The sequence below is a fragment of the Sebastes fasciatus genome, chromosome 13 (genome assembly GCF_043250625.1).
Source record: "Sebastes fasciatus isolate fSebFas1 chromosome 13, fSebFas1.pri, whole genome shotgun sequence".
NCBI classification, from domain to species: Eukaryota; Metazoa; Chordata; class Actinopteri; order Perciformes; family Sebastidae; genus Sebastes; species Sebastes fasciatus.
The window spans coordinates 3,965,558-3,990,607 of record NC_133807.1 but is presented as its reverse complement, the minus strand read 5'-3'; the positions used below and the strand labels follow the sequence as shown (position 1 = coordinate 3,990,607).

At 41.3% G+C, this 25,050-nt stretch overlaps 1 protein-coding gene across 1 annotated transcript in view; it reads right to left on the bottom strand.

Moving 5' to 3' along the window:
• The window catches only part of LOC141781478 (uncharacterized), a 50,490-nt gene extending 40,119 nt beyond the window's left edge, over window positions 1–10,371 (bottom strand). The window contains exons 1-8 of the mRNA XM_074657237.1: window positions 9,930–10,371; window positions 8,631–8,747; window positions 6,074–6,190; window positions 5,594–5,710; window positions 4,430–4,546; window positions 2,864–2,980; window positions 1,730–1,846; window positions 1,250–1,366 (exon numbers count right to left, since the gene is read on the bottom strand). Coding sequence (XP_074513338.1) covers window positions 1,250–1,366; window positions 1,730–1,846; window positions 2,864–2,980; window positions 4,430–4,546; window positions 5,594–5,710; window positions 6,074–6,190; window positions 8,631–8,747; window positions 9,930–10,060 — 950 coding nt within the window. The 5' untranslated portion in view covers window positions 10,061–10,371. The remainder of the gene's footprint in view (window positions 1–1,249; window positions 1,367–1,729; window positions 1,847–2,863; window positions 2,981–4,429; window positions 4,547–5,593; window positions 5,711–6,073; window positions 6,191–8,630; window positions 8,748–9,929) is intronic.
• Between the last annotated feature and the right edge of the window lie 14,679 nt (window positions 10,372–25,050).

Genomic DNA, 25,050 nt, shown 5'->3' with positions numbered 1-25,050 from the left:
AAAGTAACAGCATGTTTATTTATATATAAATTCTATACTCCATTCATATCACCACTGAGGTGATTGAACTGAGGTTACAAGTGGTCTAAATATTGAGGTAAACCAGCAGTCTGAGACACACAGCATGTAACACTGGTGTCATGGTGTTCCTTTTTTTAATGTCAATATGTTTTCTGACACTTTCTACTGTCAACTATCAAATGAAGGCATGAATTCAAATATTCTGAAAAACAGAAGTGACCATTTCATGCCATTTTTTTGTCAGCAGATACTTTTACACCAGAGATGTTTGTTTTTCACCTTCAGAAACAAGATGTGGTGCAGAGAATCTAAGCTCAAAGGTCCACATAATAATGATCCAAAGCTTTCAATTGCAAGCTCTAAATCATTAGTAAGTGGACCTTTGAGTAGAGTTTTCCTTCACCATATTTTACATATGTAGTAAAAGAACAAACTCAAACCATCAACACATATAATCAAGGTGAGCAAATAATTTCTACAGATGATTTTTCACCACATGTTGCACAATTATGATGTGCACTGATTCAAGATGACACCCAGTAGGTCATAACAGCTGATTTTAGGTGAAGTCAAACCAACTAAATATTTTGAGGACAAACTTGAGAAAATGAATTACACATTTGAAGCACATTCTTGCAGATTTTGAATAGTTGCAGATCTGTAGACCATTTCACAGTTGTTAACGTAAACATTCCAAATGTGTCCCAGTTTATTTCCTGTTGCAGTGGATCTGAATGAAAACATGATTTAAATTGATGATAAATTGTGAATTGGAGGTTTTCAGGTGTTTTGCTACAGAAATACCATCAGTAGTTTGTGTGTTTGTGTGTGGTCCATCTTAGGTTGAAACAGTATCTGCACTAATAGTTCTGCATCAGGAATATAAATCTTTTAGTCTCAATACATCATCGTCCACCAGGTCAGCTTATGTAGCACCTGAAAGAAATATAATTTTTTATAGTATATTAGTTACATTTATTTAACCTTTCATTCAGTAATATGCTGTAATATTCAGTCTTTTGTTTGAGTGTGTATAATTACACCCGCCAGCAGGGGGCAGGGTGAAACTCTCTGTGGTAAATGACTACCAGCGAAGTAGAAGAAGTTTCTGTTGTTAGACGGAGCCCTTGGTCTGTGAAGAGGGTGTGCACAGTGCTGTATCGACAGCTTATTTTGTTTTGCCAGTTCTGCTGGTGATTAATAAAAGTTGAACTCTCTCTTCTCTTACTTTGTGTCTGAGGGTCCAGGTTCATTACTGAGGTCTGGAGGTCTACCTTTGGACCGGTCACTCTTCATAGACAGACAGCTGGGTACTGGAGACTCTGCTCTCTGTCTGTACTGAACTCTGCAAACACCAAGAGGATTTTATTCATATTGCTTGAATCCTTGATAAATTCTCTTTTTTAGGTCATTAAGGTAGCTCTAAACACACAAACTACTGCTACTGTCGACAATAAGGAGGGTTAAACGTTTGTAGCTGTTTTCTTAGATTAGATTACATCTTTTCTAGGTGACTGACAGCTGTCACAGATACTAAGAGGAAAATGGCACAAATGATTTAGCTTTGTCTGTCTTACAAAAAGTTTACATTTTTGTTTGCAAATATACTTCAATAAAAACTTCAACATAAAACCTAAATCAACAGAAAACATTGGCAGAGATAGCTGAAAAATGAGTCATGTAAATGAGTTAGTAGCAGCTCTCTTACTTTGTGTCTGAGGGTCCAGGTTCATTACTGAAGTGTGGAGGTTTACCTATGGACCAGTCACTCTTCATAGACAGACAGCTGGGTACTGGAGACTCTGCTCTCTGTCTGTACTGAACTCTGCCAAGATGATTTTATTCTTATCACATGAATCCTTGATAAATTCTCTGATGTCAAAGCCATTTCAGTAGCTCTAAACACACAAACTACTGCTACTGTCAATAATCTAGTTTAAAAGTTTGTATTAGTCCTCTTAGATTACAGCTTTTCTGGGTGACTGACAGCTGTCACAGAGACGAAGAGGAAGAATGCACAAATTAATTCTCTTCCTGTCACGAAAAAAGTCTGTTAAACTTCCGTTAGTAAATACATTTTAGTAGAAATGTAATATACAAACACACAATCAACAAAATCATGGCATTGGCATGGCATCATTTTGTTTTTACATCGTTCTGTATCTTCCCAGCAGTGTTCCTTATGTATTCAAATCTGAACACTACGTATGTATGTTTTAACGTCGAAATGCTGTTTTCCCTTCAAGCCCTTCTAAAAACGTTTTCCCACATCGTGACCTGACTTAGGTTTCTGCATGATGACACTGCCACATGTACTGTATATATACTTCCTTATAGTCAGTATAAAGTTACTGTTTATGTGAATGGAGTCTGGTGGCTTTGAAGACAGTGATAAAACGGCCTAAGTTCCCCACAGAAAGGGCTGTCTGATGGCGAGGTAAAGCAGAGAAAATATTCGAAATATAGCGTACACTTAAAGAAATATATATATATATATGTATATATATATATATATACATATATATATATATATATATATATGTATATATATAAACAGTATATTAGGTGGCAAAAATATTTTTTTCTGCTGCTCCCGTCCACAGCTGCTTTACCTCGCTGTCAGACAGTCCTTTCTGACGGGGAACTGAAGCCGTTATATCACTGTCTTCAAAGCCACCAGACTATTAGACTATTTGACACTATTATTAGATTAGATTACATCTTTTCTAGGTGACTGACAGCTGTCACAGATACTAAGAGGAAGAGTTTATTTGACGAAGTCTGTTAAATTTTAGTTGGCAAATACATTTGTGCGGAAAGTCGAATATAGCAGCTCTCTTACTTTGTGTCTGAGGGTCCAGGTTCATTACTGAAGTCTGGAGGTTCACCTATGGACCAGTCACTCTTCATAGACAGACAGCTGGGTACTGGAGACTCTGCTCTCTGTCTGTACTGAACTCTGCAAACATAAAGATGATTATATTCATATTGCTTGAATCCTTTATAAATTCTCTTTTTTAGGTCATTAAGGTAGCTCTAAACACACAAACTACTGCTACTGTTGACAATAAGGACGGTTAAACGTTTGTAGCTGTTTTCTTAGATTAGTCAGGCCCATTTGCGCTGGTGTCGACAACACAGACAATGGAACATGAACATGTGGGGGAATGTCATGTTCAGTGATGAGTCTAGGTTCTGTCTGCCAAAGTTGGATGGCAGGGTCAAAGTATGGAGACGACGCGGAGAACGCTATGCTGATTGTTGCACCGATGGAGTAACATCTTTTGGTGGGGGCAGTGTCATGGTGTGGGGCGGCATCTCCCTCACTGACAAAACAAGGCTTGTCATCATTGAAGGCCATCTCAATGCAGGTAGATATCGGGATGAAATTTTGCAGCCAGTGGCGATCCCATATCGCCACAATCTGGGACCTAACTTCATCCTCCAAGATGACAACGCTCGTCCCCACAGAGCCAGGGTTATCACAGACTACCTCCACAATGTGGGAGTAGAGAGAATGGAACGGCCTGCCAAGAGTCCACACCTCAACCCAATTCAACACTTGTGGGATCAGCTTGGGCGTGCTGTACGTGTTAGAGTGACCAACACAACCTCGTTGGCTGACCTGCAACGAATCCTGGTTGAGGAATGGAACGCCATCCCACAGCAACGTGTGACCAGGTTGGTGACCAGCATGAGGAGGAGGTGCCAGGCTGCTGTGGCTGCGTATGGATCTTCCACCGCTACTGAGGCTCCTGACGGTGTATTAAATGAATAAAGTGTAAAATTGCCAATATGTCTTGTTTGTTCCATTGTTACTGATAGAGAGTTCAATCATCCAATCCACCAAACAACTCAAAACAAGAGTCAATACCAACAGGAGAATACACTGTTTACCATTGACGGAGCATTTTGGCAAATTTTTCTTGGGCGCTACCCACATAATCAGCTGTGCTGCTCATCCCACAAATGCATGATCCTTACAAGTTGGACATCATTGTGAAGGTAAATAAACAGGCTTTCCAACGATGTAAAATACAATGCCAATTAGCATTGTAACAACAGAGAAATAATCGACCAAACACAAGTTATGGAACTTTGTTTTTCCAGTTTATATATACAGTATATTAGGTGGCAAAAATACATTTTTCTGCTGCTTCTGTCCACAGCCGCTTTACCTCGCTGTCAGAAAGCCCTTTCTGACGGGGAACTGAAGCCGTTTTATCGCTATCTTCAAAGCCACCAGACTATTAGACTATTGGACACTATTATTAGATTAGATTACATCTTTTCTAGGTGACTGACAGCTGTCACAGAAACTAAGAGGAAGAGTTTATTTGACGAAGTCTGTAAAGTTTTAGTTGGCAAATACATTTGTGTAGCAAGTCGAATATAGCAGCTCTCTTACTTTGTGTCTGAGGGTCCAGGTTCATTACTGAAGTCTGGAGGTCCATCTATGGACCAGTCACTCTTCATAGACAGACAGCTGGGTACTGGAGACTCTGCTCTCTGTCTGTACTGAACTCTGCAGACACCAAGATGATTTTATTCTTATCACATGAATCCTTGATAAATTCTCTGATGACAAAGCCATTTCAGTAGCTCTAAACACACAAACTACTGCTACTGTCAATAATCTAGTTTAAAAGTTTGTATTAATCCTCTTAGATTACAGCTTTTCTGGGTGACTGACAGCTGTCACAGATACGAAGAGGAAGAATGCACTAATTAATTCTCTTCCTGTCACGAAAAAAGTGTGTTAAACTTCAGTTAGTAAATACATTTTAGTAGAAATGTAATATACAAACACACAATCAACAAAATCATGGCATTGGCATGGCATCATTTTGTTTTTACATCGTTCTGTATCTTCCCAGCAGTGTTCCTTATGTATTCAAATCTGAACACTACGTATGTATGTTTTAACGTCGAAATGCTGTTTTCCCTTCAAGCCCTTCTAAAAACGTTTTCCCACATCGTGACCTGACGTAGGTTTCTGCATGATGACGCTGCCACATGTACTGTATATATACTTCCTTATAGTCAGTATAAAGTTACTGTTTATGTGAATGGAGTCTGGTGGCTTTGAAGACAGTGATAAAACGGCCTAAGTTCCCCACAGAAAGGGCTGTCTGATGGCGAGGTAAAGCAGAGAAAATATTCGAAATATAGCGTACACTTAAAGAAATATATATATATATATGTATATATATATATATATATATATACATATATATATATATATATATATATATACATATATATATATATACATATATATAAACAGTATATTAGGTGGCAAAAATATTTTTTTCTGCTGCTTCCGTCCACAGCCGCTTTACCTCGCTGTCAGACAGTCCTTTCTGACGGGGAACTGAAGCCGTTATATCACTGTCTTCAAAGCCACCAGACTATTAGACTATTTGACACTATTATTAGATTAGATTACATCTTTTCTAGGTGACTGACAGCTGTCACAGATACTAAGAGGAAGAGTTTATTTGACGAAGTCTGTTAAATTTTAGTTGGCAAATACATTTGTGCGGAAAGTCGAATATAGCAGCTCTCTTACTTTGTGTCTGAGGGTCCAGGTTCATTACTGAAGTCTGGAGGTTCACCTATGGACCAGTCACTCTTCATAGACAGACAGCTGGGTACTGGAGACTCTGCTCTCTGTCTGTACTGAACTCTGCAAACATAAAGATGATTATATTCATATTGCTTGAATCCTTGATAAATTCTCTTTTTTAGGTCATTAAGGTAGCTCTAAACACACAAACTACTGCTACTGTTGACAATAAGGACGGTTAAACGTTTGTAGCTGTTTTCTTAGATTAGATTACATCTTTTCTAGGTGACTGACAGCTGTCACAGATACTAAGAGGAAAATGGCACAAATGATTTAGCTTTGTCTGTGTCACAAAAAGTTTAAATTGTAGTTTGCAAATATACTTCAATAAAAACTTTAACATAAAAACTAAATCAACAGCAAACATTGGCAGAGATAGCTGAAAAATGAGTCATGTAAATGAGTTAGTAGCAGCTCTCTTACTTTGTGTCTGAGGGTCCAGGTTCATTACTGAAGTCCGGAGGTTCACCTATGGACCAGTCACTCTTCATAGACAGACAGCTGGGTACTGGAGACTCTGCTCTCTGTCTGTACTGAACTCTGGAAACACCAAGATGATTTTATTCATATCACATGAATCCTTGATAAATTCTCTGATGTCAAAGCCATTTAATTAGCTCTAAACACACAAACTACTGCTACTGTCAATAATCTGATTTAAAAGTTTGTATTAATCCTCTTAGATTACAGATTTTCTGGGTGACTGACAGCTGTCACAGAGACGAAGAGGAAGAATGCACAAATTAATTCTCTTCCTGTCACGAAAAAAGTGTGTTAAACTTCAGTTAGTAAATACATTTTAGTAGAAATGTAATATACAAACACACAATCAACAAAAGCATGGCATTGGCATGGCATCATTTTGTTTTTATATCATTCTGTATCTTCCCAGCAGTGTTCCTTATGTATTCAAATCTGAACACTACGTACGTATGTTTTAACGTCGAAATGCTGTTTTCCCTTCAAGCTCTTCTAAAACCTTTTTCTCACATCGTGACCTGATGTAGGTTTCTGAATGATAACGCTGCCACATGTACAGTATATATACATCCTTATAGTCAGTGTATTAACGCTACACACAGTAACTTAGATGGCGGTCGGCGTGCTCCCAGTTTGGAGAAGCAGACAGGAGTCCCGGCAGGAAGCTAAGCGATGTACTGCTGTGGACACCACGTTAGTTCAGATCAGAAAGTCACACAATAACACAAACAAATTAACCGATGGATGCAGCGGTAGACCAGCTACTCCTGTGTTCTGAGAGGTAAAGTTACTGTTTTTGTGAATGGAGTCTGGTGGCTTTGAAGACAGTGATAAAACGGCCTAAGTTCCCCACAGAAAGGGCTGTCTAATGGCGAGGTAAAGCAGAGAAAATATTCTAAATATAGCGTACACTTAAACAAATATATATAAACTGGAAAAACAAAGTTCGGAAACTTGTGTTTGGTGGATTATTTCTCTGTTGTTAAAATGCTAATTGGCATTGTATTTTACATCGTTGGAAAGCCTGTTTATTTACCTTCACAATGATGTCCAACTTGTAAGGATCATGCATTTGTGGGATGAGCAGCACAGCTGATTATGTGGGTAGCGCCCAAGAAAAATTTGCCAAAATGCTCTGCCAATGGTAAACAGTGTATTCTCATAAGGCTACCAGGAAGCCTGCAATGACTGCCCTTCATCGTCAGGCCCATTTGCGCTGGTGTCGACAACACAGACAATGGAACATGAACATGTGGGGGAATGTCATGTTCAGTGATGAGTCTAGGTTCTGTCTGCCAAAGTTGGATGGCAGGGTCAAAGTATGGAGACGACGCGGAGAACGCTATGCTGATTGTTGCACCGATGGAGTAACATCTTTTGGTGGGGGCAGTGTCATGGTGTGGGGCGGCATCTCCCTCACTGACAAAACAAGGCTTGTCATCATTGAAGGCCATCTCAATGCAGGTAGATATCGGGATGAAATTTTGCAGCCAGTGGCGATCCCATATCGCCACAATCTGGGACCTAACTTCATCCTCCAAGATGACAACGCTCGTCCCCACAGAGCCAGGGTTATCACAGACTACCTCCACAATGTGGGAGTAGAGAGAATGGAACGGCCTGCCAAGAGTCCACACCTCAACCCAATTCAACACTTGTGGGATCAGCTTGGGCGTGCTGTACGTGTTAGAGTGACCAACACAACCTCGTTGGCTGACCTGCAACGAATCCTGGTTGAGGAATGGAACGCCATCCCACAGCAACGTGTGACCAGGTTGGTGACCAGCATGAGGAGGAGGTGCCAGGCTGCTGTGGCTGCGTATGGATCTTCCACCGCTACTGAGGCTCCTGACGGTGTATTAAATGAATAAAGTGTAAAATTGCCAATATGTCTTGTTTGTTCCTTGTTACTGATAGAGAGTTCAATCATCCAATCCACCAAACAACTCAAAACAAGAGTCAATACCAACAGGAGAATACACTGTTTACCATTGACGGAGCATTTTGGCAAATTTTTCTTGGGCGCTACCCACATAATCAGCTGTGCTGCTCATCCCACAAATGCATGATCCTTACAAGTTGGACATCATTGTGAAGGTAAATAAACAGGCTTTCCAACGATGTAAAATACAATGCCAATTAGCATTGTAACAACAGAGAAATAATCGACCAAACACAAGTTATGGAACTTTGTTTTTCCAGTTTATATATACAGTATATTAGGTGGCAAAAATAAATTTTTCTGCTGCTTCCGTCCACAGCTGCTTTACCTCGCTGTCAGAAAGCCCTTTCTGACGGGGAACTGAAGCCGTTTTATCGCTATCTTCAAAGCCACCAGACTATTAGACTATTGGACACTATTATTAGATTAGATTACATCTTTTCTAGGTGACTGACAGCTGTCACAGAAACTAAGAGGAAGAGTTTATTTGACGAAGTCTGTAAAGTTTTAGTTGGCAAATACATTTGTGTAGCAAGTCGAATATAGCAGCTCTCTTACTTTGTGTCTGAGGGTCCAGGTTCATTACTGAAGTCTGGAGGTTCATCTATGGACCAGTCACTCTTCATAGACAGACAGCTGGGTACTGGAGACTCTGCTCTCTGTCTGTACTGAACTCTGCAAACACCAAGATGATTTTATTCATATTGCTTGAATCCTTGATAAATTCTCTGATGACAAAGCCATTTCAGTAGCTCTAAACACACAAACTACTGCTACTGTCAATAATCTGGTTCAAAAGTTTGTATTAATCCTCTTAGATTACAGTTTTTGTGGGTGACTGACAGCTGTCACAGATACAAAGAGGAAGAATGCACAAATTAATTCTCTCTCTGTCACGAAAAAAGTGTGTTAAACTTCAGTTAGTAAATACATTTTAGTAGAAATGTAATATACAAACACACAATCAACAAAATCATGGCATTGGCATGGCATCATTTTGTTTTTATATCATTCTGTATCTTTCCAGTGGTGTTCCTTATGTATTCAAATCTGAACACTACGTACGTATGTTTTAACGTCGAAATGCTGTTTTCCCTTCAAGCTCTTCTAAAAACTTTTTCCCACATCGTGACCTGATGTAGGTTTCTGCGTGATAACGCTGCGACATGTACAGTATATATACATCCTTATAGTCAGTGTATTAACGCTACACACAGTAACTTAGATGGCGGTCGGCGTGCTCCCAGTTAGGAGAAGCAGACAGGAGTACCGGCAGGAAGCTAAGCGATGTACTGTTGTGGACGCCACGTTAGTTCAGATCAGAAAGTCACACAATAACACAAACAAATTAACCGATCGACGCAGCGGTAGACCAGCTACTCCTGTGTTCTGAGAGGTAAAGTTACTGTTTTTGTGAATGGAGTCTGGTGGCTTTGAAGACAGTGATAAAATGGCCTAAGTTCCCCACAGAAAGGGCTGTCTGATCGCGAGGTAAAGCAGAAAAAATATTCTAAATATAGCGTAGAATTAAACAAATATATATATATATATATATATATATAAACAGTATATTAGGTGGCAAAAATAATTTTTTCTGCTGCTTCCGTCCACAGCCGCTTTACCTCGCTGTCAGACAGTCCTTTCTGACGGGGAACTGAAGCCGTTACAGTATATCGCTCTCTTCAAAGCCACCAGACTATTAGACTATTAGACACTATTATTAGATTAGATTACATCTTTTCTAGGTGACTGACAGCTGTCACAGATACTAAGAGGAAGAGTTTATTTGACGAGGTTTGTTACATTTTAGTTGGCAAATACATTTGTGCGGAAAGTCGAATATAGCAGCTCTCTTACTTTGTGTCTGAGGGTCCAGGTTCATTACTGAAGTCTGGAGGTTCACCTATGGACCAGTCACTCTTCATAGACAGACAGCTGGGTACTGGAGACTTTGCTCTGTCCTCCTCTTCCTCCACATAATCACTCATCTTCTGATCTGAAGTCAGTCTGACAGGTTAAACAGGAACACTGACTGTGAGCTCAGAACATTTTACTTGCATAAACAAGTTTGTGCAAGAGTCACAGGCAAGACTGAGAGAACAGAAAGTAACACACACACACACACACACACACACACACACATAACACGCAGAGTATACAGTATAATAAAAGCATCCAGCATTCACCTGGTCAGTTCTCTTTAAATCTCTGCTTGTTTTCTTGGGTTACAGCAGGTTTAATGAGGATTATTCAGCCAGTCATGACTTTGTGTTCACAGAAGAATCAAACTGTTGAGTTCATTCTAATATTTCTCTCTACAGTCCACAGGGAGAAAACTGACTCAGACACTTTGACAGTGAAATAATTAAATGTTGGATTAACACTCACCCTGCTTCAATCTTCCGTCTTCATCCTTCTGCTCTGCACTCAAAATGGAGTCACTGAACACTTTAAGAATCAGGGTTCTCTTCTTGTTCATGTACCTGGATCACCTGCTGAGTGTTGCTCCTCCCCTCTCCATTTACAAGAAGTCAGGTGAGTTATCTGTGTGTGTGTGTGTGTGTGTGTGTGTGTGTGTGCGTGTGTGTGCGCGTGTGTGTGTGTGTGTGTGTGTGTGTGTGTGTGTGTGTGTGTGCGCGTGTGCGTGTGCGTGTGTGTGTGCGTGCGCTCACACAGATCAGCTTTTTAACTTGATGTGTTTATGAGTGTCATGACCCGGCTCGTGAGCCATGACAAGAGACGGCAGAGACACGGATTTAAACTGAAAGGTGAACAAGTTTATTACTAAACATACAATAACCAAAAAACACAGTGAGGTGATGAGGTGTGTGAATCAGTGTTATCACTTTGTCAGGAGATGGATGAGTGGTTGTGTGGTGAATGAAGGGTGTTAAACCTAATCTAGTAACATAGCCGAAGCCAACCAAACAAGAACATGGTGGTGTAGGAATGGAGAGATCTCAGCTTTATGTTTAAATCATGTTAATAAATCTATTTAGTATAAAACCTTAAGATTTTTTTCTGTTCTGTTTTCTTTTACAGACTTATACAAATTAAATTCTTCTGAATATCTGGATGAAAAATGATTCCGTCTGTTGCATAATACAAAATTATTCAAGCCATTTTCATGCATTGCAACTGTGCAACTCTTTTTCATAATCCAAACACAGATGGTAGCCAGAAATGACACATCTTATTGCTCAGTTAGTACAATGTGAGGCACAATTTTAAAATGTTTTGTATTATCGTATGAGTTACATTTGTTTATATTGATGTTTCTTCCTATATACAATTCCAATATCATACAAAAGGTGTGAATGTTTTGCTTGTGTTTTAGAGCAAGGACGGGCCGTTTCCAGCAACTTGGATTTGGAAATACAATCACAACTTTGTAGAGTGATTAAAATGTATTTTTATTTTGCAACAGATGTTCAGAAGAGTCTTTGTGGAGTCTTCAAAACAGCTGTAAGTGTTGCTGATGAAAGATTTTATGGATTTTTCAAAGATAGTCAGAAAATAGTCTGCTTAGCTCTGTGACTTGAGTTTAAAGGTCTAAAGACATGAGGCACAAACTGTAGCTACTGGGACTGTAAAGTATACTAGAATATACTGCTGCACTTATTATAACATATGAACATGCAGTTTTCTCTCCCTGCTGAGGAACACTGAACTTTTATTTATTGTGTGAGATGTTAAAGAGGTTCTGTCAAAGACAGTTGTTGAATACTAATATGACAAAATACCTGCAGTCTCATCTTTACTACAATGATGAGTTCACTGTCCATTGCAGTAACAGATATTTGTTCATCTTAAGATGTGGACAGAAAACCACAGAAACATGTTTAAGTTTTAAAAAATGAAAGTGACCATTAACACTAACGTTAATTACATTTCTTTGTTAATATCGTAAAGTTAGCTAACTTATTTTAAAATGAGTTGACTCAAAATACTTAAACATAGATGAAATAAATAAACTTGTTTTGTCTTGGAAAAGAAAAAACGAGAATATCCGCCTCACGGTTGTCTGCTTCCCCCAACCAGTCAAGGTGCAGTTTAAATCCATGTCTGTCGGAAATGTCATCACTTCATCATTTTATCATAAAAAACATCTGTGTGAGATTGTCATAATTAGCATATGAATTCTTGAGTTATGGCCAAAAATGTGTTTTGTGAGGTCACAGTGACCTTTGACCTTTGACCACCAAACTCTAATCAGTTCATACTTGAGTCTAAGTGGGCGTTTGTGCAACTTGTTTGCTGAGTTTAATTTCAAATCCAGTTTCCATCATTTTAAATCAAGTTTAAATACATCATGATGACACTTAACCTTTACAAAACAAGTCAGTCAGAAAGAAAGCATTCACATCATCAGTTCAGTGTTCACTGCATCCATTCAGATAAACCACCTTTGGGGTAAAACAGAGGGAACGGTGACATCTGCTGGCAGAAAGCAGCTCCAGCAGGAACAACAGAACATGAAAGGTGGTGATATCGACCTCTTCAACACTGATTTCTGAGGGGAAGAAGCTCCACGGGCGACTTTATGTGTCTGTGTTCAGTCATGTAATGTGAAATCTAGCAGAGTATCTCATAGAACTGTAATTTTCCAGTGTGTACATGATTAGTGAATATAAAATCTAGAGTATGCATCTTAATCAGTTCTGTTGGTTTATTTTACATCAAACATTATTGTTGTGCCTTTCAAGGCTTTTAATTTATTTTCTCACGTCTTATTTGAGCAATTATATGTAATCAAACGAGATGGAAATAATTACTTTATAGTTAAAAAGAAATTCATGTGTAAATTCATATTATTTGTCAGTTCCTGTCATTCCACGATGTCACTTCCTGTGTAGTCACTTCCTGTGTAGTCACTTCCTGTGTAGTCACTTCCTGTTTAATAGCTTCCTGTTTAGCTCTACCTGAGCTGCATCTCATTTCACCATTTTTTGCCTCCTCGTCTCCTCGCTCCTCGGCCGTCCGGCTGTGACCCGGAAATCGATCTCAGCGATCCATCTTGAAGGACGTCCCAATTCATAAAATGCGCATCGAGGATCGTGGATCGAGGAGCGAGGAGGCTTGCTGGAGGAGCTATGAGCGAGGATACACCAGTGCATCCTCCAGTGTCTCCTCCACGGAAGTTTATATCCGACCGACACGCCCCCTTATTGGATATCAGTTATTGATTGGACGCTGCTGCTGATCAGACTGATCTGATACATCAACATCACTAGAGTTTCATACCGGAGTGAAGCAGATCACAGATTAAATGTTTTATAGTTTAGTTGTCTTCTGATTCACCATCTAGTTATAACCGGAGGGAGTGTAGACCTGGATGAGGGAGTTCAGGTAGGACGAAGGGAGTTTAGACCTGGATGAGGGAGTTCAGGTAGGACGGAGGGAGTGTAGACCTGGATGAGGGAGTTCAGGTAGGACGGAGGGAGTGTAGACCTGGATGAGGGAGTTCAGGTAGGACGGAGGGAGTGTAGACCTGGATGAGGGAGTTCAGGTAGGACAAAGGGAGTTTAGACCTGGATGAGGGAGTTCAGGTAGGACGGAGGGAGTGTAGACCTGGATGAGGGAGTTCAGGTAGGACGGAGGGAGTGTAGACCTGGATGAGGGAGTTCAGGTAGGACGGAGGGAGTGTAGACCTGGATGAGGGAGTTCAGGTAGGACGAAGGGAGTTTAGACCTGGATGAGGGAGTTCAGGTAGGACGGAGGGAGTGTAGACCTGGATGAGGGAGTTCAGGTAGGACGGAGGGAGTGTAGACCTGGATGAGGGAGTTCAGGTAGGACGGAGGGAGTGTAGACCTGGATGAGGGAGTTCAGGTAGGACGGAGGGAGTGTAGACCTGGATGAGGGAGTTCAGGTAGGACGGAGGGAGTGTAGACCTGGATGAGGGAGTTCAGGTAGGACGGAGGGAGTGTAGACCTGGATGAAGGAGTTCAGGCAGGAGGGAGGGAGTGTAGACCTGGATGAGGGAGTTCAGGCAGGAGGGAGCTGTTTTTGTTGCTGTTATGTAAGCGAGCAACTGGGCTTTGAATTTGATGCGAGCGGCAACTGGGAGCCAGCGGAGGGATATGAACAGCAGAGTGACGTGTGCTGTTCTGGGTTGGTTGAAGACCAGTCGCGCTGCCGCTTTCTGGATCACCTGCAGAGGTTAGCATTAGCTTTAAGGAAAACGTCCTTTATTTGTTTTACAACCTGGGTATTATTTTTACAGTTCTTGCCATCATGTCTATTGAACACGATAACACTTCACCCGCCAGCTTCATTGCAGAGTTAGAACATGGGGACACCACTATACACTGCTCTGTAACATGTGCTTTGGGGCAAAGATAACTATATTTTTAATAGGTTTTAACAATTTCCATTTAACCCATATATCTATACCATGTTTTTTTTGGAAATACAAGTCATACATAATAAAGCAAAAAAAAGAAAATAATACAATTGAAACTATGCTCACTGGTGTCTTGTAAGGGGTCCTTTGGAAGGATAACACTCTGTCTATAAGGGGAACGTCAGCAGTGCGTGGCGGCAGCCTCGCTGAATGGCTGCGTTTTTCACGTGTGTGACGTCCACACTTGCAGCGTTGTGGCTGCTGCTGGACTGCTGCTGCTGCTGGACTGCTGCTGCCAGCCCTTTCTTTCTACATTGAGTTTGCCTTTCATAATGGCCATTTCAGTTCATTATATATGTAATTTATATTTATTTTAGACAGAAAAAGTTGAAGAAGCGTGTGCTCATTGTAAATAATATTAATAATCCACAGTTAAAAGCCAGTACTTTATTCATTTATGGAGCTCTCCAAGTCACTGCATGTTCTACAACGCTGTTCTGCACATATTTCGGAATAAAAGCCTTGTGATAAAAATGAAGGAATTTTGTCCACAGAAAAAACACTCAAGGGCTTTTATTTTGAAATGAAAGCAGGAAGTGTTGATTTTACAATAAATCTTTACTTTTTTTTCACGTCCGTGACATATTCTACAAATACACACATTGAAAGTGTAGTAATGTTGCTGACATGATCTCAATATACAGTCAAAAAATCACTTTCACTGTCTGTTGTTGCTGTGAACCACGCGTAGCTCACGGTAAAAATAAGCAAGACCTCAAATATCTAGAAGAGACGCAGCTGACACGCAGCTGAGTCGCGCTGCTCACGCGGGCAGCGTGGTTGCTCTAACCTGTTAACATGGACGCCGAAATAAAAAAACAAAAAAGGTTCCGCAGAAGCCACGTGCTGCTTAATGTGCCTGTCACAGGCGTACGGTTCATGATTAGACCCCATGGGGTAGCCTACTGTAGGTTTATCAACGAACCAGGCTCATCTCTGGTTTACTGTCAGGTTTTTCCCGTTTGTGGAAGACAATGTTGGGATTATATATATCCCATCTGGTGTGGGAACTGAACATCGTCTGTATAGAAACATTTTAATAGTACACTGCATAGTACACACAATACAATCCTTTTCTATATCATGCCGTAAAGACTTCAGTAGCTGACAAAGTTAGCAGAGACAACTGGGTAATAGCCTACTACATGTAGATATTTTATCACTGACCATTTGGAAAATAAAGTGAATGTTCAGCAGCTATTGGTGAGTGGACCCATTGTGTTATTTATGCTGATTAGACAGCTGGATTCTGACATAAAAATCTTACCTGGAGCACCTTTACAGTTCATAAACAGCTGCTCAGGGGGCCTTGTAAAAGATCATGATAAATTCCTAACCTCACACACTGCACACGTAGTGTACAGCACGTATGGACTGCATATTTAAACCATTTCACATGTCTGTCCAATCTGTCCGCTGGTACCAAGATATCTAGAACCAATCATGAATGACAGACTTTACCCCGTGTGCTACTGGATGAATTTCAGTTTTTAATTACTCCAACAATTTAAAAAGCATTCCTCAGCTTTTTTTTCACTGGTGGTAACTGATGAAATGCTAGAAGGTAGAAGCTGAATTAGCTTTATTTATACCACTGATATCTAAGTATTTGGGAATTAAAAGATGTAAAACTCCTTTATTTATTCTTGCATGCTTAAATTGAACAGAATACAGATTGGTAATTAATCAAAAGTTTATTTATACCGTCAATTTTGTAATTGTAATTGTTCCATCTGACTGTCCTTGAATGGAAACGTTTTCAATGAAGCTTCGTAATGCGTGCATTTTAAAGTTTGTCAGTTTAACACTTAATTGCAGGTTTGTAAAACACTATTCATCAATCATGAAGCTACTGTAAATGCTGCACTGTCAATGTTTGGCTATCTATTGAACATATTGTGTATTTATATCTCTGGTGTATTCTAGTTTATTGTAGTGGGTATACTGTGATGATGTGCCGTTAAATAGCACTGGGAACAGGCTAACAGCAAGAATATGTTTTTCTTGCATTTTTTAGATGGAACGGAACAGGAATTGTGGGGAGAGAGAAGGGGACTGGAAATGATGAAACAAAAAAGTGTGACTGGTTGATTTTAGCAAGCCGTCTTAAAGCTGAAGTAGGCTAGATTGGAGCAAATATGATTAAAAAAAGTTATTTGTCGGTCGCTATATCCTGACAGTAGTACATGAAACAGGTAACCTGAAAAAAACCTTGTTCCTCTGTGTGTTCCGGTGTACTCCGGTGTCCTCCGGTGCTCTTGACAGCATCTGCAAGATTTCACAGACCGGTGGAAAACAAGCAGTAAGAGCTGATCTGAGGTCTGCTGTCCAGCAAACTCTGATCAAACGGTCAAACTAGGCAGCGCTGATCAAATATGAATCAATATTCTGTTACTGTAATGCCTATTGCTTTCCTCAAATGTTCTCAGAATCATCTTGTAGTGCACGGTTTAGCTGTAAAATGAGAAAGTTTGTGACGCCGCCGTTATGGTGAAATCTGTTGAAGGAACGCCAAGTTCCGGTCACATGACCGGAGCACAGCCAATAGGAACGCTCTCTCAATGAAATGACCTGTGATTGGTCAAAGTCTCCCGTCACAGGCTAGATTTTCTAAAGCCTGAAAGCAGAGCCATGAGGAGGAACAGAAGTCTAGTTATCTCTCAGAACACTTGAATTACAATATGCTGAAAGGTTATTATGGAATTTTTGCTCAATATATGCTATTAGACACCACCGGGTATCCTACTGCAGGTCTATCAACGAGCCTGCAAGGCTAATCTCTGGTTTACTGTTGGGTTTTGCGGTTTGTGGGAGTTCGGTTTCTATGGTAATTCTCGCAATATTCCATCACTCATTGGGCAAATTAGTCAGGGTATAAAAATGGACCGCGTGGTGGCTGTTTATTAATTTTTGTGTAAACAACATCTCTGTTGCACACATTACATTTCCTCTTGATTTTTTTTATTTCTGTGAACCCCCAACCTTAAAGTTCAAACTGCGCCTATGTTTCACCCTCAAGGGGTTCCTGGAGGCCACCCAAGGAGATTTGCTTGGATCACTTTTGGGCAGTCGCTCAACAGGCAGTGGGAACCTATTATATACTGTAACATTGCACTGTGTAGGCAGTAATATACAGTATTTAGTTTAATGATCAAACTCTACTTGACCCTCAGTGTGTGTTAGTGTAAGATTAGATTTATTTTTATAAAGACATATTTTATACAGTGTACATTTTGTATTCTGCTCTTTAATTTAGAGCATGGAACTATATGGTTTGGCGCACCTTGCGTGCCTGTGGGAGGAGTGATGGTTTAGATTGGCGGAGGGATATGAAGTGATGGGCCACCTTGTGTTTTGTCCTAGGCTGAGTTGGGTGATTAAAATGTGGATCCTGTTGACCAGACCAAGCTCTCCCCGTGCTCTTATTCTACCCACAGCCCTACAGGAGTTTAATTAAGTTATAAGTAAGGTTATAGTTAAGGTAGTGAAAAGCCTGCCTTACACTGGTGGCAGCGGGTTTGTGGACTGCTTTCAGCAGAGTTTTGAGTTGTGCCGGGGACTAACGAGCGGACGGCCTGTAGACGACAGCGCCATTTTTTTCCCCCTCTCCCTCCTCACCGTGGACTGCTCCTGCTTCAAGCTAACGCTAATGTAGTGACTCGGTCAGTGTGCTGGTGGAATAAAACAAACTTTTTTTTTTGGACATTAAATCATCAAGATAACAACAAAGGAAGATATAAGTGAGTTACAGAGACTGGCAACGTGGACATAACTTTTTCTGCTCTCCTCGTGGATTTTCACGCTGCTTCATGTGGAGTGCTGCTTGTGAACTTCTCCGCGTGGGACGGTCGCATGGTAAAGTTGTTGACGTGTTACTCTGGATGCTACAACGTCAAAGTGGACTGGCCTAGCTCACCAAAGCTAAGACTGTTAAGCTACATGTGCCTATTCTGAACTTTCACTACACTTTGAAGAGCCGTGGCCCTGTCAGTTTAAACAGTGATCGCTGTAATTAACCATGACCAGTCAAAGTGACGTTTGGAACCAACTGCCCTTCCCTCCCGGCTCTAGCCATGTTATGCCACAGTACTGTAAGGGGGATTTTCCTCATGCTTTTATGGGAGATGGAAATGAGGATTTTTCAAAATGGTGCAGACGTTTTGAAGTGACTGTAGAGGCTACTCCTAATTATGATGATGAAGACAGTTTGGCTAAGCTGCTACCTACACGCCTTGGTGGTGCTGCTTTTAGCTACTGGGATAGCCTACCTGATGCAACAAAATCTGACTACACTGCAGTTAAAGAAAAACTGAAAGCTGTTTTTGGACAGACTGCTTATCTGTCTACATTTCAAAGTTACGTCAATGCACGCACTCGCCTGCCTGGTGAGGCTCTTCCAGTATTTGCTGCTGAAATTTGCAGACTAGTGGAGGAAGCTTTTCCCACATATGGACAACATGCTAAAGATGGAGAAAAATTCAGACGCTTCATCTCTGGAATTGAGCCATATCTTCAGCTGCGTTGTCATGAGCATGGTGTGAAGACACTGGAAACTGCTCTTCAGTTTGCACTACAGATTGAGACTGCCCATCATGCTAGCAGGGTGTTTTCATCTACCAACACTCTGCCATGTTTTTCTCAGGCATCTGGCGCATCTCCTGCCCCTCCCTTAACATCCACTCACCTTTCTGCATCTTCCACTTCTCTCGGTGTCCACTCTGCCACCTCAGATGATCTTCGAAAAATGCAGAAGACACTGGATACACTTTCAGAAAAAGTTGAGCAGCTACAGCTAGAGGTGCAACGCCAGCGACATGATACACGACGCGGCTCATCAGACTACAGATCTCATCAGCGGAGCCCCACTCCTGATGGTGGACGAGGCCGCAGCCATTACTATTCCTCAGACAGAAACACCTACAGAGACTCTTCCTATGACCGATACTCAGCTCGTGATCGCTCCTACAGACCTTCAAGGTATGAAAGAGACAAGTATGACAGACGGGATTCCCACAATCGTTCTGGATCATCTGAGCGCCATGCACGTGGCTACAGCCCATCAACCAGGGACTACACCGAGCGTGGCCGCTCTCCTGAACGCCGTGAGGACAGACATCCCTCTCATCGCTCTCATCACTCTCCTAGTCCTGGACATGTACGCTTCCATTCTCCTTCTCACACCAACCAGGTAAACTACAAGTAGTTGACAATGGGGGCCAATTGCCAGCTATTGACGTTACCCAGGCCCATGAAGACAGTAATGCCACGCCTACTGACTTTACCAGAGACAGTTTATCTGGGATTGATGTGTCGAAAAGATATGTGTCAGTTGTGATTGAGGACACTGTTGTGCATGCTTTTGTTGACACTGGAGCTGACATTTCAGTCATCAGTGAAGATTTTAGGATGTCTACACCTTCTCTCCACAAAAAGCCCATTATGAAACAGTTTGTTCCTCTCACTAGTGTCACAGGTGACCCTTTGGACTCAGTTGGCTCAATCTCAGTCAATTTAAGTATTGCTCACAAGCCAATGATACATGCCCTTCAAGTTGTCAGAAACTGTACTAAACCACTGATTTTAGGCTGGGATTTTCTGGTTGCTAACGGCATTATTGTAAATACTCGCAACATGGCTCTCATTGTAGATGACAAAGTAGTGCCACTGGTTAGCCCACACCAGTATGTCCCTAAACTGACTAATGTTACAGTATCTTCTACAGTTACAGTTCCAGCCATGTCAGAGATGGTCATCACTGCTAAACTAGATGTACCACTTAAAGGCCTAGTACCTCATGACTATGCAGGTGTGTTTGAGCCACACTACACTGATCATTCATCTGCTGGTTTTGCATGGACTGTGGCAAAAGCTGAACAAGGTTCCATCTATGTGAAAGTAGCTAATCCTTCTAGTGAGAAAGTCATGTTACATTGCGACACTCAGATAGGAACTTTTCACGCCACATCTGGCAGCAACAACGATGAATACAATGTGATGGAAAGTTCTGTCTGTAATATCAACATTCAGATGCCTTTGATCTCCAAGCCATCTGTACTGCCTGATATGTCAAACCCCGACCTTACAAGTGCACAACATAAGACACTGACAGACACTTTGACCTCATTCTCTGATGTGTTCAGTCAACACTCACATGACTTTGGAAGAACAGACCTGGTCACGCACAAAATCGTAACCAGCTCTGACACTCCCATCTCACAAAGAGCCTATCGTACCTCTCCTTCCATGAAAGCAGAAATCCAACGTCAGGTGGAGGAGCTTAAAGCTCAGGATGTCATTGAGGACAGTACGAGCCCTTGGGCCAGCCCAGTAGTCATGGTGAAAAAGAAAGATGGCACGTACAGATTTTGTGTCGATTTCAGAAAACTGAACTCAGTTACCATCACTGATGCACATCCTCTCCCGAGAGTTGATGATAGTTTGGATGCACTGTCTGGCTCTCAGTTTTTCTCCACCATGGACATGTCAAGTGGATACTGGCAAGTTGAAATGCATCCTGCAGACAGACCTAAAACAGCATTTACAACAAGTGATGGTCTCTACCAATTTAAAGTGATGCCCATGGGTCTGAAAAACTCACCACCAACTTTTCAGAGACTAATGGAGCTTGTCTTGAGAGGTCTCCATTGGACGACATGTGTCATTTACCTTGATGACATCATTTGTATGGGACGAAACTTTGATGATCATCTTCAAAACCTGACTGAGATTCTCACACGATTCAGACAAGCGGGTTTAAAACTAAATCCAAAGAAATGTGACTTTTGCAAATCTGCTGTTAAATACATGGGACACATTGTTTCACGTGATGGACTGGCACTGGACCCAGTCAACAGCCACCGTATAAGTGAGTGGCCTGTTCCAAGATCCCCCACTGAGGTAAGAGCATTTCTGGGATTGTGCTCTTATTACAGACGTTTTGTGCACAAGTATGCATTCATTGCTCTTCCTCTTCATAGACTCACACAAAAACATGTGCCCTTTGAATGGACAGAGGAATGTTCAGCTGCATTTCAGACATTAAAAGATGCACTCATCTCCCCTCCAATAATGGCTTTTCCAAACTTTCATCAGCCATTTATTCTCAGTGCAGATGCATCTAACTATGCAGTTGGCTCAGTGCTCTCTCAGGTTCAAAATGGACAAGAACGGGTTATAGCATATGCAAGTCATGTTCTGACCCGCACGGAAAAGAAATGGTCCACATATGACAAAGAACTCTGGGCCATTGTCTGGTCTGTCAGACACTTCAGACACTACTTGAGTTGTAATCCATTTACAATCATCACTGATCATCGTCCACTCCTCAGTCTACGGAAACTGGATGTCACACTCGACCCCACAGGACGACGAGGTCGCTGGGCTTTGGAGTTGGATCCTTATCAATGGACAATAATACACAAAGAAGGAAAGAAACACACAAACGCTGATGCAATGTCACGGATTCCCCTCTCACAACAGGACCCAGTGGTTCCGGAGGAAACAACGCCTCCCTCCCAGGATAACCACTCCTCTCCTGTCAAAATGAAAACGTCACCTCCAGTTCCACAGTTGCACAATTTGCCTGTGCAACCTCCTGCTGCCTCTACCACAACAGCTCAGGTGTGCTCTTCAGTAAAAGTCACTGCTGTTGTTCAAACAAATGAGGGTATTGAAATGTTGCAACACACACTTTCTACTCAAGGAAATGACATTTTATCTAAACAACTTTCTGACCCCATTCTCTCTGAAGTGTACACATGGGTACAGAAAAACAAACGACCATACCTCAGACATGTAAAAGGGAAAATTCTGAGAAAACTCTGGTGGCAGTTCCCTAAACTTGTGCTGTGTAATGACTTACTCTGTCGAGAGGCTCACATTGCACCAGGACAGCCAGTGGTGAACCAAGTGCTGATTCCCACCTCACTAATCACAGAGACAATGAACATTCTCCATGGTAATCCCAGTTCTGGTCATTACAGTGCTGAGCGCACATTCAAGAAAGCCCTAACTATGTGCTATTGGCCAACCATGAGGTCTGATATTGATAACTTTTGTGATACGTGTCATACATGTGAAGCTTACAGAAAACCTGTACCACAACACAGAGCTCCTCTGCAATCCATACAAGCAGAAAAACCTTTCCAGTTTGTGTGCACAGATATTACTGAGCTCCCACTCACATCACATGGACATAAGTATGTGCTTGTAGTACAAGATCATTTTACAAAGTATGTTAATGCTTTTCCTATGTCAGATCAGAAAGCTGCTACTGTAGCACAGCTACTTTGTGAGAGATACATTCCTGAACATGGAGTTCCAGAAGAACTATTTTCAGATCAGGGACGACAATATGAATCTGAAATCATTCAAACAATATGTCAGAGACTGAACATCAAAAATAAAAGAACCTCACCATATCACCCCCGTGGAAATGGGATGGTTGAGAGATTTAACCGAACTCTGAAACAACAGTTGGCTAAACTCATTCATCAGCATGGAGGTGAATGGGACCATTATTTGCCAGCAGTTGTTCTCTCCTTTAACTCAACTCCACATTCTAGCACTGGATACTCGCCTTATTTCCTTGCTCATGGCAGAGATCCCCGTGTTCCGGCTAATGTGGCTCTTTCGACGCCAGTGGAATCACAGACTCCACAGAACTACGGTTCAGAACTGGTGAAACGGCTTGACACCGTTTTTCAAGCTGTTCGCTCTCATCGTGAGGACCAGAGACTCAAGCGTGAGTACTACTTCAACAAGCATGTCAAGTTTAAACCTTATAAATGTGGAGATCTGGTCTGGATGGACGATCCCACTACACAAAGAAAGAAACTTGACCCTAACTGGACTGGACCATACAAAGTTGTCTCGTCAAATAACGAGGGACTTGTATACAAACTCTTGGATTTGAAACGTCCACAAGCTGGATCAAAAGTAATTCACTATGATCGATTGAAGCCTTATCGATCCACTTGGGATACATCTTCAGCACCAGTGAATCTACCTGTGCCTCAGCTACCTATGGACACTCTCCCGAGGTATACGTCATTGTCTGGTTCGCTCCCCATATACCCTGGACCATCTGACACTGGTCAGGCTTCTGCTCCTGCCTGCCTCTCTGTTCCCCTGCTGCGGAGACCTTCAGGACGGGTGTCACGAGTCCACCCGCAACAGATCCAAAGGACTAACACCGCTCCAGCAGTGCCTGTTGGGACACGGACCGGTGACCCATCAACGACACGTTCTGGACGGGTTGTTCGGAGACCCCAGCGGCTCTTGCTGTGAGCAATCTCTCTCCCACTCAAATGACAGATATGGACTGATTGTGAACATTTATTGGGACACTAGACATTTATTTCCTGATTATTGAGGGTTTGCATGCAACATTTTCAGATAGTCAGTGTTTGACAAAAACAAAAGAAAGCAAATAAAGGTACTAAAAGAAAAAGGAAAAAGAAAACCTGAAACAAATGTGAAAAAAAAAAGAAAGTTACTTTCCTGTATGTTATTGAAGTTTGTAAGTTATTTCCATTCATCTGGTTATGTGATGTGTTATTGTTTCCATATTCACTCAGCAGTTACAAGGTACTGATTGTCTCCTCTTTGTTTCAGTTTTAAGACTAGATTTATTTTTCTTAAACTCTGAAATGAGGACATTTCATCTGAAGAGGGGGAAGAATGTAAGATTAGATTTATTTTTATAAAGACATATTTTATACAGTGTACATTTTGTATTCTGCTCTTTAATTTAGAGCATGGAACTATATGGTTTGGCGCACCTTGCGTGCCTGTGGGAGGAGTGATGGTTTAGATTGGCGGAGGGATATGAAGTGATGGGCCACCTTGTGTTTTGTCCTAGGCTGAGTTGGGTGATTAAAATGTGGATCCTGTTGACCAGACCAAGCTCTCCCCGTGCTCTTATTCTACCCACAGCCCTACAGGAGTTTAATTAAGTTATAAGTAAGGTTATAGTTAAGGTAGTGAAAAGCCTGCCTTACATTAGTATTAATGGCTCATTTAAAGATCATTGCAGACCTTATGCTTCGCACGACACTGCACAAACAACTGGGATTGACTTTAAGTTAAATGGTATCACCCTGAATGCCTGACTTCATTTCCCACACTGGTAATCCTCCAGGAAATTCTCTAACTGCAAGTGTGTGTGTATATATTTGGCCTGACTGGAACCTTTCTCGGTTCAGGCTACAGAAACACCAGTATTTGTGTGGAGTTAAGTGTGCATGGGTACACTAAGAGAAGCATGACTTCATGCCCTTCATTACGGTTATTAATGCTTCATTAATGAAGCACAGTGTCTGTGTGTCTGCACCAGCATGAATGAATTGTCAGAGACTCATTTCTGTTTATGCTTATTATTCATATGGATTATTTGTTGTAAATACAGATGTTCTTTCTTCATTTGTGAAGAACCCATAAAATGGCAAATGTCAACAAATAAAGAAAGAACATCATGTTTATGTCTCCTAGATATTTTAAGCATGAAACGTAGAATGGAGCTAGTGTTATGTTTAGTCCAGCTGTCACTCAGCGTGATCGACCTGTCACTCACCA